Consider the following 13,799-nt stretch of genomic DNA (forward strand, 5'->3'; position numbering starts at 1 on the left):
AACTGTATAAGGTGGTCCTAGCAAGTCACATACACGCGCTCATCAAAGACATATGGCAAGAAGAGAAAATACCCGACGACTGGAAGAAAAGTATAGTATGCCCGATCTATAAAAAAGGAGACAAACTCCAGTGCAAAAACTACCGTGGAATCTCTCTACTATGTACTGCATATAAAGTCCTCACGTATATTATAAACCAGCGGCTCCAACCACTAGCAGAAAATATTACTGGAGATTATCAGACGGGCTTCCGACGGGGAGGATGGACACTGGATCAAATATTTACAGTCAAACAGATCTTGAGCAAATCATGGGAACACGACCAATGTTTCTGTCACTGAATATATCACGAAGTACAGGACAGCATATCTAAAATTTGTCAGATAAGCTAAAAAAGCCTATTATCAAAATCGTCTGGGAAGCTCTAGAAGTGTTGCAAAAGAAACTTGGTCTATAATAAACGATCTTCGAAATAAAACTCACACAGCTCAATCATTTACCCTTCCAAATCCTGAAAGTCTAAACGACTACTTCGTTAATGTGAGTAAAAATATAACATCAACTATTTTGCCGCAACAAGATCCCATTTCCTATCTCCCTAACTCAAGAAAGGTCTCGAATTCATTCTTTTTAAGACCAGTCGATAACTCTGAACTGATCCAAACAATCAATAGTATCAAAAGCAAATCATCTTGTAGTACTGATGGACTATCTATAAAAATTTTCTCTAATCTCACAGAAAATGTGTTGGAAATCCTCGTCTCTCTAATTAATGATTCCTTCGAAAAAGGTAAATTTCCAGAGTGCCTAAAGACAGCCATTATTATTCCTCTTCATAAGGGTGGTGAAAAATCTGATGCCTGCAAGTATAGACCTATTGCCTTACTACCGGTACTCTCCAAAATTATTGAGAGACTCATTAAAACTCGACTTATGTCCTTTATCGTTGATAACAACATTTTATCACAAAATCAGTTCGGTTTTTTAACAAATAATTGTACCACTGATGCCATGTTTTCTGTACTACATGAGGTTTACCAAGCACTAAACAATAATCTTTATACTGCCACTGTTTTCTGCGACTATGCCAAAGCTTTTGATTGTGTAAATCACGACATCTTGATTACAAAACTAAATTTCTATGGAATTCGAGGTATGTCTTTAAATTGGTTCCAATCCTACTTGAATAATAGGAAACAACTAGTTAGAGCAAATGATACTGACTCTAGTCTCAAAAACATTGTATGTGGAGTACCACAAGGTTCAGTATTGGGTCCTCTTCTGTTCCTTATCTTTATAAACGACATCACTAATTTAAAAATCGATGGGAAAATTTTTCTTTTTGCTGATGATACCAGTATCACTTGGAGCAAGTCAACTATTGCATCTCTTCATGAAACTATAACTTCCGATCTACTGACGATAAAGACCTGGTCTGACTCTAATTTACTCTCTTTTAACGTAAATAAAATAGTAGCATTATCCTATAAAGGAGCTCTTCAACATTTGCCTCTTAATAACAGCCAGATCAGTACCGTTGATTCTGTAAAATTTCTTGGTATTTTTTTAGACAGCAACCTCAAATGGTCCCTTCATATCGATTCGTTAAGTAAGAAACTCGCCTCAGCTTGCTATGCAATAAGATCTGTCTCAAGGGAACTCAATTTAGCATCTTCTAAAATAACATATTTTTCGTTGTTCGAGTCTCATCTTCGGTATGGTCTTCCTTTTTGGGGTTCTAGTACAGCTGCTCAATTTGATGTTATTTTTAAATTGCAAAAAAGAGCAATAAGATATCTGTTTGGCCTCAGAAGATCTACACATTGTAGAAGTTACTTCAGAGATCACGGAATTTTAACACTTCCATATTTATATATTCTAGAAACGGTTTGTTTAATTCGTAAACACCTTCATGTCTTTCCAGCAAGGCCCAATCATCTTTACTCCACCAGAAATTCAATCTTTGACATTTATTTACCGATTCCATCCACTGAGTTAGTAAAGAAATCTATATTATATTCCGCAAAGAAACTGTACAACCATCTCCCGTTACAACTTAAATCTGTAACATCTTTCCCAAAGTTCCGTAAAATGACAAAAGCCTATCTATCTAAAAGACCATACTATTCAATAGAAGAATTTCTTAATGAATAACTAAGAAAATTGGGTTTCATACGCAGTAGCATACACTTGTCAGTTCCTTATGTATTTTATTATATTTGTTGTAAGTATGTTCAATTTGCAATTTATATAAATTTTGCAATAAATTGTTTTTGTCTTGGCTTTTATATCTTATATTATACTGTACATATATTGACGATTTATCTTATTTTAGTAAATTGTACTTGTTGTTATTTGTTATTGATATTATGTTTTCTTTTGACTGTATGTAAGCTTTGTCCATAAAATTGTAAAAATTTTCAGTGACAATAAAGCATATTTCTATTCTATTATATTCTATTCTACGATATTGACGTTCACAACGTGTTTGTAGACTTCAAACAGGCATACGACTCAGTCAAAAGGAACAAACTATACTATATTGGCTGAATTGGCAATACCACACAAGCTAATAAGACTCATTAAAGCCACAATGGATGAAACTCAGGCATGTGTACGAATACAAAACCACCGGATAGACTTTTTCAAAATTTCGCAGGGACTAAAGCAGGGAGATGGGCTGGCCCCAACATTGTTTAACCTGGCACTGAAGTATGCGGTTAGGCAAATTCAAACTGGACGAGGAAACCTACTGACCAACCGAACGGTTCAACTGGCCGCTTATGCCGATGATATTAATATTATGAGTAGAACATCAACAGGAGCACAGGAAACATAGGCAGAGTTAAAAACACAAACAAAAATGCTAGGTCTGGAAATTAACACAGAAAGAACAAAAATAATGACTCAGACGAGAAGAAATATAGTCCCACAAAACATTATACATGAAGATGACATTGAAACGGTTGGAAAGTTTACATACCTGGGAGTAGAAATATATAAGCTGACCAAGCTGGCTTTAAAGTCTTTTGTTATGCAGCATATTTTTCTAAATACGTACATCTCTTGGCTGATTGTTTTGATCATAGCTCTCAATTTCTTTACATATGTTATAGAGGGTGTCCCCTAAAATAGTGCGCTCCTAAAGGTATGGGTAGAAGGCATGTAGAACAAAAAGTCTTATAACATTTTTTTTCTAAATTTAACCGTTTGGCCAAAAAATCAAAATACATTTTGGTACGCAAATTGAAATCTGACAATTATGTATACAAAAATCTGAAGACAGACAATCACAGTTCAAAAATAGTTGCAGCATGGGCTTTTAGTATTTATATTAAACGCTGTCTTCCTCCTCAACAAACAAACAAATTCTTGTTTTGTTTGATTTTCAAGCGTGGGGTGGTATAATTATTTTGCAGGTGTCTACCTTTCTGACCCACATTTTGGTGTCAATAACCTAAGTTACCAACAGTTCTTGTACAGTGATGCCAAATTATTAAATTTTATGAAAATAAAAGTTCGCTTATATGGAGAACAATGTAATTTTTTTTTAAACGGTTAACTTTAGAAAAAAATGTTATAGGACTTTTTTGTTCTACATTGTGTATTATATCCATACCTTTAAGGAAAGCACTATTTTCGGGGACACCCTGTATATTATATTGCGATAATATTGTTGTTTACCAGCATTGCATCTTTGTTTTATTTCGTTGATGAGATTCTTCAAGCCTAGCTTTTTCCCTTTATGTAAACCACTATGACAAAGATTTCTTCTGTTCTCAATTATTTTAAGGGTTTTATCTGTTTATCCAGTCTTTCTGTGTCACAGGGTTATTTAGCTTTGGGCAATCAATTCGTGTTGTTGTATAACGAACGATAAAAACTTAAAATGTTCTTGTAGAAATGATAAGAAAACTAAAATATAGAAGTAGAAATATCAAAAGAACTTACCTTCATGTAGAGCTGTACCGTGTTCATCCCAAGAATGACATGTCCAACGTGTGAAAGCATGTTGGCAGCAGACACAACTCTAGCAAAAGCGGGTAGTTTCATGAGTTCTTGAAGTTGAGGTCTCCATTTGCGCTCATCTGATAAGTCTACATTTGTCCCGAATCTGAAAACAGTGTTATTAAATATTTTAAGAATATTTCTCAGAAAGACCACTTACTTTAGGGTTTTCTGTTCCTTACAGTTCTTCAGTGCTGGACATGGAGGTGTTGTGGGTAGAACTTTTCTTCTTTTAGCGCCACATGGTGTTGAATCTTTTGAATCAGAGTCTGATAATCCACTAGCAGCTTTTTCACGCTCATCCTGAAAGAATATTTCGAATATATACAAACAATTTCATTTTAAAATAAAATCAATACTAAGTATGTCAAAGTATCTTACTAGAATGTATAATGAAATGAAAAAGCAGTGTATTTTAATTAACACGTTGACGGACAGTGCGTCAAATGTATAAGCAAGTGTTGTGACACTATTTTGTATTTTGCAAAGTACACTGCGGTGCAAAAAAATCGATCCACTAAAAATTTGGTCATTTTTGATGTTTCGAATTTCCTAAACCTGTTGTCCGATTTAAGCGATTTTTTACCACGTTATAGCCTTATTCATTGACAATATCGCTGTAATAATATTGTTGCTAGACAGTCAAACTGTCATTGTATACGAGGTGTACGAATCAAATTGTGTTTTTTTCTCAAAGTTCGCATCACCCTGTGGATTATTCTAGCATTCATAAAATACTGAAATTAAAACCCAACTATAGCCTCAGGTTTTCTTAACATTTCTTCTTTCGATTCATTTGCTTACGTTGGATAATAAAAAAGTTAGGTTCTTTAACAACTGGCCATGTTCGTCATCAGTACAGGGTGTTTCTAAATAAGTACGACAAATTTTAAGGGGTAATTTTACATGAAAAAATAATGACAATTTGCTTTATAATCATATGTCCGCAAACGCTTCGTTTCCGAGATACGGGATGTTAATTTTTTTTTTAAAACTGACGATTTATTTATTGCTTTAAAACCAGTTGAGATATTCAAATCAAATTTGGTGGGTTTTAAGACGCAGTTATTGCACATTTTTTGACATACAATTAAGAATTTAATATTCACCATTGGCGCGCAAACGGGTATTATGACCAATAATATTACCCGTACGCACGCCAATGGTGAATATACAATTTTTAATTGTATGTTAAAAAATATGCAATAACTACGTCTTAAAACCCACCAAATCTCATTTGCATATCTTAACTGGTTTTAAAGCAATAAATAAATCATCAGTTTGTAAAAAAAATTGAACATCTCGTATCTCGGAAATGAAGCGTTTGCGGACATATGATTATAAAGCAAATTGTCATTATTTTCTCATGTAAAGTTACCCCTTAAAGTTTGTCGCACTTATTTAGAAAACACCCTGTACTGATGACGAACATGGCCAGTTGTTAAAGTACGTAACTTTTTTATTATCCAACATAAGCGAATGAATCGAAAGACAAAATGTTAAGAAAACCTGAGGCTATAGTTGGGTTTTAATTTCAGTATTTTATAAATGATAGAATAATCCACAGGGTGATGCGAACTTTGAGAAAAAAGCAGTTTGATTCGTACACCCGGTATACAATGACGGACAACGATATTGTCAATGAATAAGGCTATAACGTGGTAAAAAATCGCTTAAATCGGACAACAGGTTTAGGAAATTCGAAACATCAAAAATGACCAAATTTTTAGTGGATCGATTTTTTTGCACCGCAGTGTAGATTAGGGAAATTGTTGAATTTTTTGAGTTGAGTTTTTTGTAAACATGTGGACGACGACCATGGACATCGTGTCACATTTAATATGCATCTGTAGATGTAATGTTACATTTGTTGTTACAACTCGATATTTTAAAAATGACGTCTATAGACGTTGTGTCACATTACATCAATGGAAATTCGACGTCTATAGACGTTCTGCCCGTCACCGTGTTAATAGACTCCACAGGATTCAGAGCATACAAACTCTCACATTAAATGAAATTATTGGGATGCTTTCAACAGGTTGACTGTCAAATCAATCCTAAGTATGTCAAATAATAATACCAGACGCACAATGACATAAAAAGCAGTGTATTTTAATTAACATACTCCACAGGGTTCAGTGCATACAAGCTCTCATATTTAATGAAATTGAACAGTCAGGATGACTGTCAAATCAATACTAAGTAGGTACATATATCAAATAATCATACTAGAACACATAATGACATAAAAAGCAATGTGTTTTAATTAACATACTCCACAGGGTTCAGTGCATACATACAAACTCTCACATTAAATGACATTATTGGAATGCTTCCGACAGGTTGACTGTCAAATCAATCGTAAGTATATCAAATAATCATACCAGACGCACAATGACAAAAAAAGCAGTGTATTTTAATTAACATGCTTCACAGGGTTCAGTCCATACAAACTCTCATATTAAATGAAATTATTGGGATGCTACCGACAGGTTTCCTGTCAAATCGATACTAAGTAGGTATTTCAAATAATCATACTAGAACACATAATGACATAAAAAGCACTGTATTTTAATTAACATGTTTCACAGGGTTCAGTCAATACAAACTCTCATATTAAATGAAATTATTGGAATGCTTCCGACAGGTTGACTGTCAAATCAATGCAGTAAAACCTCCGTTAACCGAAACATCGTTTAACCGAAACGGCTGACAGTTTCAACAATTTCGTCAATAAAAAGTAAATTTTTATCGCAAAACAGAAACAATTTGATGTTAATTTGTGAACATCGTCAACAATGGTTTTATACAACTAAATAAAGCAATTAAATATACAACACATTACGAAATCACCTCATAGTATTTTTTAATATAAACTTTGACCAAGAATACTATGTAATTTAATACAAGAAAAATACAAAAAACAATGTTATTTTTAACCGAAATTCTTGTTATCCGAAACGGCCTCCCCCAATTATTTCGGTTAACGGAGGTTTTACTGTACTAAGTAGGTATATCAAATAATCGTACTAGAACACATAATGACATAAAAAGCAGTGTATTTTAATTAACATGCTTCACAGGGTTCAGTCCATACAAACTCTCACATTAAATGAAATTACTGTAATGCTTCCGACAGGTTGACTGCCAAATCAATCCTAAGTATATCAAATCATCATACCCTACGCACAATGACATAAAAAGCAGTGTATTTTAATTAACATGCTTTACAGGGTTCAGTCCATACAAACTCTCATATTAAATGAAATTATTGGGATGCTTCCGACACGTTGACTGTCAAATCAATACTAAGTAGGTATATATATCAAATAATCATACTAGAACACATAATGACATAAAAGCAGTGTATTTTAATTAACATACTCCAGAGTTTTGCCATATCCCAACAAATTAGCAAAAAGTAGTCGCATTTAACTTAAGCCTAATTGTTTGTCAAATCCTTTAGATAAGCGGTTCTCAATCTGTGGTACATGTACCACTGGTGGTACATATTATTATTTGCGGTGGTACGCAAAACGCAAAAACTTATCCAAAATCACCACTATTATAGTTTTATAGTTAATTAGATTACCTATGAGCTAGGTAGATATTTCGGTTAGGTGATACTAAAAAAATGTATTTTGTGGTAAATCACTCAAGAAGGTTGAGAACCACTGCTTTAGATAACAGAATTTATAAGAACTTGACCTAACAGAAGACATAGGGTTCGAGTTCTCTGAAAAGACCATTTTTATTTAATATGATTCAGATAAACATCTGAATTAGAAGATAATTACCATTTCTGAAAAAAATGTATTTTTAAGGAATTATTTCATGATCATCTCTGAAGGAAGCTTTTTTGTCGGGACTATTTTGTGGGCGAGCTATTGTTCCGCGGCTATTTTGTCGAAGCTGTTTTGTGTGCGGGATATTATATCGAGGCTATTTCGTCGGACCTTTATCAACGGGGCTATTTTGACGGGGTACCTATAAATAAATTCTGTCGGAGTACATGACAAAAGGTTACTATGAGAAACAACATTCTCCTGAAGCTTGTAGGCAGCAAATGGGGTGCAAACCCACAGGTTTTAAAGTCAACAGCTGAGTTCTTATGTTTCTCAGCAGGGGAATATGCTTGTCCCGTCTGGGATAGATCTAGATACGCCCAAAAGTCACCACGGCATTAAATAAAACATGTAGAATAACTACCAAAACACTCACTGCATAATGAAACAAGCGAGAATGGGGAGTTTTTGATAAATTTTGCCACCAGTAAAAACATGGTTATATGTTCCACATGCTTCCCACATAAAGACATACATACAATGACATGGATTTCACCAGATGGAATCACAACCAATCAAATTGACCATGTGCTGATAGACAAAAGGGCAGCCAGTAGTATCTTCGATGTGAGAAGACGACGAGGAGCATGCTGTGGATCAGACCGTCTTTTACTACAAACCAAATTTAGATGCAGAGTTAACAGGGAAAGAAACAAAAGACAACAAAGAACAAACAAACTGGATCTGGAAAAACTGAAGATCCAGGAATGTAAAGAGAAGTTCGAACAAGAAGTCGTAAATGAGTTAAGGACACTAGAACTGCACTCCATAGAGGGCAAATGGAGTAATATCAAAACAGCAGTACTGACAGCAGCAGCGTCCACCCTGGGAAACAAGAAAAAGGAGAGAAGAGGAGCATGGTTTGATGACGAGTGCAGACAAGCAATAGAGGAAAGAAATGAAGCACACAAAATGTACATAACAAGAAGAACACGGGAAAGACGAACATTATTTGAAGTCGCAAGACGGAAAGCAGACAAGATATGAAGAAAGAAAAAGAGAGCCTATGAAAATAGATAAATAGAAAAAATGGAAGAAAATTTCAAAAACAACGAAATTAGAGGGGCATACAAATACCTAAAAATGATAACGAAGTGGATATAAACCTCAAACAAGTCTATGTAAAGATGAAAGTGGGCAAATAATTAGTGACCAACAGAAAGTCACAGAAACCTGGAAGCATTATTTTCAGACCCTACTTGGAACACAACACAAGTAGACATGTAAGATGAAATGGGTATGAACTACGTAGCAGAGAATGAAGTAGATAATGGAGTAGAAGCTCCAACTATAAAGTATGTTCTCGAAGCTATTAAGGCCCAGAAAAACAATAAAGCTCCGGGAGTTGACGAAATACCAGCAGAACTGTATAAGGTAGGTGGCGACCACCTAGCAAGTCACATCCACGCGCTCATCAAAGACATACGACAAGAAGAGAAAATACCCGACGACCGGAAGAAAAGTATAGTATGCCCGATCTATAAAAAAGGAGACAAACTCCAGTGCAAAAACTACCGTGTAATCTCTCTATGTACAGCATATAAAGTCCTCACGTATATTATAAACCAGCGGCTCCAACCACTAGCAGAAAATATTATTGGAGAGTATCAGACGGGCTTCCGGCGGGGAAGATCGACACTGGATCAAACAGATCTTGAGCAAATCATGGGAACACGATATTGATGTTCACAACGGGTTTGTAAACTTCAAACAGGCATACGACTCAGTCAAAAGGAACAAGCTATACTATATATTGGCTGAATTGGCAATACCACACAAGCGAATAAGACTCATTAAAGCCACAATGGATGAAACTCAGGCATGTGTACGAATACAAAACCACCGGACAGACTTTTTCAAAATTTCGCAGGGACTAAAGCAGGGAGATGGGCTGGCCCCAACATTGTTTAACCTGGCACTGGAGTATGCGGTTAGGCAAATGCAAACTGGACGACGAAACCTACTGACCAACCGAACGGTTCAACTGGCCGCTTATGCCGATGATATTAATATTATGAGTAGAACATCAACAGTAGCACAGGAAACATACGCAGAGTTAAAAACACAAACAAAAATGCTAGGTCTGGAAATTAACACAGAAAAAACCAAAATAATGACTCAGACTAGAAGAAATATAGTCCCACAAAACATTATACATGAAGATGACATTGAAACGGTTGGAAAATTTACATACCTGGGAGTAGAAATATATGCCGACGGATCAGAAGATGGAGAAATACGCAAGAGAATAACGCAGGCAAACAGAGCTTATTTTGCCTCTCCCATATATTTCGGTCTAAAAGTGTCCACCGAAATACAAAGATGAGAATCTATAAAACTTTAATTCGACCAATAACATGCTACGGCAGTGAAGCCTGGGTCCTGAAAGAAACATCCAAAAACAAACTCGACACATTCGAAAGCAAAGTACTGAGGAGAATACTAGGACCTGTGAGGGAAAACGGAATCTTCAGAAGTGGATAAAACAAGGAACTTTATCAACTTTATAAGGAAGCACCCCTGTCAGACTTCATTAAAATACAAAGATTGCAATGGGCCGGACATGTGATAATAATGGGAGAGGATAGGCTACCAAAAAGAGCACTGAATGCTAGAATGCAGGGAAAAAGACCGGTTGGAAAGCCAAGAAAGCGCTGGGAGTCCGTGTATGGAGAAGAGCAGCCACAGACAAGCAAGTGTAGAGGCAAAAAATAAAGGAGGCCAAGGCTCAATTTGGGCTGTAGTGCCGTAGAAGAAGAATAACTACCGGCTGTATGAAATCTACCCCTCTGTTCCTACTGTACCGATCACCAGACTGGATTCGCATCACCAGAAGACTTGTATATGTGCCTCGCAATATGTGGAGAAGTTCAAGCAAACTTTCGATGAAAGGCACCAATTATACGGGTTTGACGAACCGCTAGGAACCAGTCGCCTTAAATCAAGGAAATGGTTTATGTGAAATGTCAGTGTCGAACCAAACGAAATGTTACCCCTACACCCAGGACCACCTACTGGAATGAACTTGAACTGGAGAACCTGGCGGACACTCAATCGTATACGTTGCCGGCGTTGCCCTTGTAAAACAGAACCTCGTTAAATGGGGTATAAACACAGATAACGACGCACTTTGTGAATATGGGGAAATACAGAATGTGGAGCACCTGAGAGTATGCAGACTTTGCCCATCACAATGCACTCTCATGATTTGTGGCTCGCAAATACATAGGCAAAAAGGGTATAGATATAGCCCAATCTGGCCAATATTGGGCAGAAAAACTGCAATAGAATCCAGATTCGAAAAAGTAAAAGTAGGTAGTTGCTCTTAAAGACGACAGTACTGGAAAAGCACCTGTGTTTGATGGAATCCACTCTAAATTTCTTACTAACTGCAGCAAATGCACAAAAACCTGGCTACATGACAAGAATTTAGATGTTCAAAGATAACTACTATGCACACCTGTACTAAAAATGGCAAAATTTCGTACGCTAAAATAAATCCAAAACTTTTTATACATACCCTTAAGCTTTCTTTAAAGCTAGAAGCCTGGTACTGCGCATATCTGGCTATAGTCGTATGGGATCTATGGGAAATACACGCCCAGACTTTTCTTCCAGTTTGTGGGTCCCAGTTTTCATCAGACGGTTGCTGAATCTGCGTTCTCACCTCCACGCTGTGATCAGGATTAGCCTCAACCAAAGTTTTCGTCGAAAATAAGCCTAAGTCTAGTTTTAGAGCCGAAGCTAATCCTCTTATCACAGCTATGGGGTGTTTTAAGCAGAATTCTTGCAATTGCGGACTGAACGCATGCTTCTTGTTGTCAAGGTATACTGAAGGAGTGGGAGGTAACAGCTGCTGGTGATTCAACTTCACTGCAGGCGGATCTGGCGGAGTTGGAGGAGGAGCTGTGTCTGATATGATGGAATTGTTGATGTTACCGTTGATTACTTCTCCCCTAGAAAAAAAATACATTGAAAATAGTTTTGGTACTAAAACAATGTTACCAATGATTTTATGAAGTTCATTACTAATACCAATCGATCGGAGAAACATTAGATTACATGTACGTCCACTCCACCACATAGATATTGCAGATCATGGTAATAGACCATCGTTTGCGAGCATCACGTGATCAGACAACTTTTTTTCTAATAAATATAGCTAGGTCTGTCCTGTCATCGCGGGTCTTGGTCAGCGGACCGCGATACTCGCGATGTGCTTTTTCTCTCTGGATTGGTCGGAATCTTGGGATTCCCGACCGTCCGCCTTTTCCATTGGCAGAAATCTTGGAATTCCCGGTTACAACGCGCAGAAAGGGTAAAAACCGGCGGTTCCAAGTTTCGGTATCTCAGTCTACACCACAAACCATACATACTCATAGACGTTTCACGACCATGTTAATCTTTCGGATCGAATTAACGCCATCTCTTGATTGGAATGGGAACTAAATTGACAAATTTTAGTTATGTGGGAATTTCAAATTATAAATTTTGCAGGATTTTTGATGAAATTTCGCAGGAAATTAAAACAACATAATGACAATTCAATGTTTTATTCAATATTTTACTGAAAACTTCAAATATTCCAATTTGTTTTCAAAATGCTAAACACTACTGCCATGTGTCACGTGAAAGCACTGATGTGTAATATTGAGTTGAATGAAATTTTTTGAAAGAATCTTGTAGGATGATTGTTTAGATCATCAGACCTTATAATCTTTTACAAACCTCCAAAAATATATAGGCCCGAAATGTTGATGACACACTTGTCTATTGGAATAAACTGTTTCAGGATCTATTATATTGTTTTTTTTAATGTGGAGAAACACAACACGGGATGATCAATGTAAACTAAAAATTCTACTCATAAAAACGGAGAGGAGGTTAATACAATTGATTAAAATTGTGATTAAATCTAATTAAAAACGTAACACCACTATAATAAAATAATTAAACCACAAACTGTAAAATAAAAAGTAAATAACAAATTAATTTAATTGTCAACTGTCAGTTGTTAAATATGACAAGCGAACTGACTGACAGCGACATCTCTGGATTGGAATGGTAACTAATTTGCTGTCTTGACCTTGACAATTTACGTGAAAAGTCTATGAGTATGTATGGTTTGTGGTCTACATGGGCTCCTCCGAGAGTCGCCTGCACGCTCAGGAGTCCCGCTAGCTGGGGCTCTGCCTCACGACCCTACCTAGACTCTGTGGTTGGTAGTTTTACAACCCTAAAACTTGAGTTATTATCTCTTCTACCTAGTTCCACATCTTGAAGAAAGCAAACTGGAGTTTGCTATTTTATTTTTAAGTATTTCTATTATAAGTAATGTTAAGAAATGGGTTTCTGTGTAGAAATCTACTATTGCCCAGTAGACATTCCTTTTTCTTTTTGTTTATTTTATAATTATTATGGTAGTTGATAAAAGTGTGATATATTGTTGATTAATTGTCAAAAGCACATCAAATAAGATTTATTGTATCCATTCAATTTATAGTAGTTAAATAAATTCTAATTCAGAAAAATTAAATTGTGTATCATATTAGTTTTGCTCCAATTCATAGTCGTCTGGGGTATGAGTCTATTAACTTAAATTTGAGCAGATAGAGAAGCATCGTAAGAAATCCTGTAAGTACTAATAAACAAAATATGGCAGGAGGATACCTGATGATTGGAAAAAAGGTATAATTGTAAAGATACCCAAGAAGGGAGATCAAACGAATTGCAACAATTGGCGAGCAATAACACTACTTTCTACAGTGAGTAAAGTCATGACAAGGATGATACTAGAAAGAATGAAAGAAACTATAGACCAGTTGTTAACACCAAACCAAGCGGGCTTCAGAAGTAATAAAGCATGCACAGATTGTCTCATATTACGTCAGAACTAATTTATGTTCTAAGCATATGACAACTACCATAGCCAACTTCATGTAA

At 35.9% G+C, this 13,799-nt stretch overlaps 1 protein-coding gene across 2 annotated transcripts in view; it reads right to left on the reverse strand.

Annotated features, from left to right (window-relative positions):
• The window catches only part of LOC126893184 (lysine-specific demethylase 6A), a 434,968-nt gene that overhangs the window by 11,976 nt on the left and 409,193 nt on the right, over positions 1 to 13,799 (reverse strand). For both annotated transcript variants that reach the window (XM_050663138.1, XM_050663139.1), the window contains 3 exons: positions 11,377 to 11,812; positions 4,169 to 4,311; positions 3,952 to 4,114 (listed from right to left, as the gene is read on the reverse strand). In XM_050663138.1, the coding sequence (XP_050519095.1) occupies positions 3,952 to 4,114; positions 4,169 to 4,311; positions 11,377 to 11,812 (742 nt within the window). The remainder of the gene's footprint in view (positions 1 to 3,951; positions 4,115 to 4,168; positions 4,312 to 11,376; positions 11,813 to 13,799) is intronic.

Source organism: Diabrotica virgifera, chromosome 10, assembly GCF_917563875.1.
Source record: "Diabrotica virgifera virgifera chromosome 10, PGI_DIABVI_V3a".
In the NCBI taxonomy this organism is placed as follows: Eukaryota; Metazoa; Arthropoda; class Insecta; order Coleoptera; family Chrysomelidae; genus Diabrotica; species Diabrotica virgifera.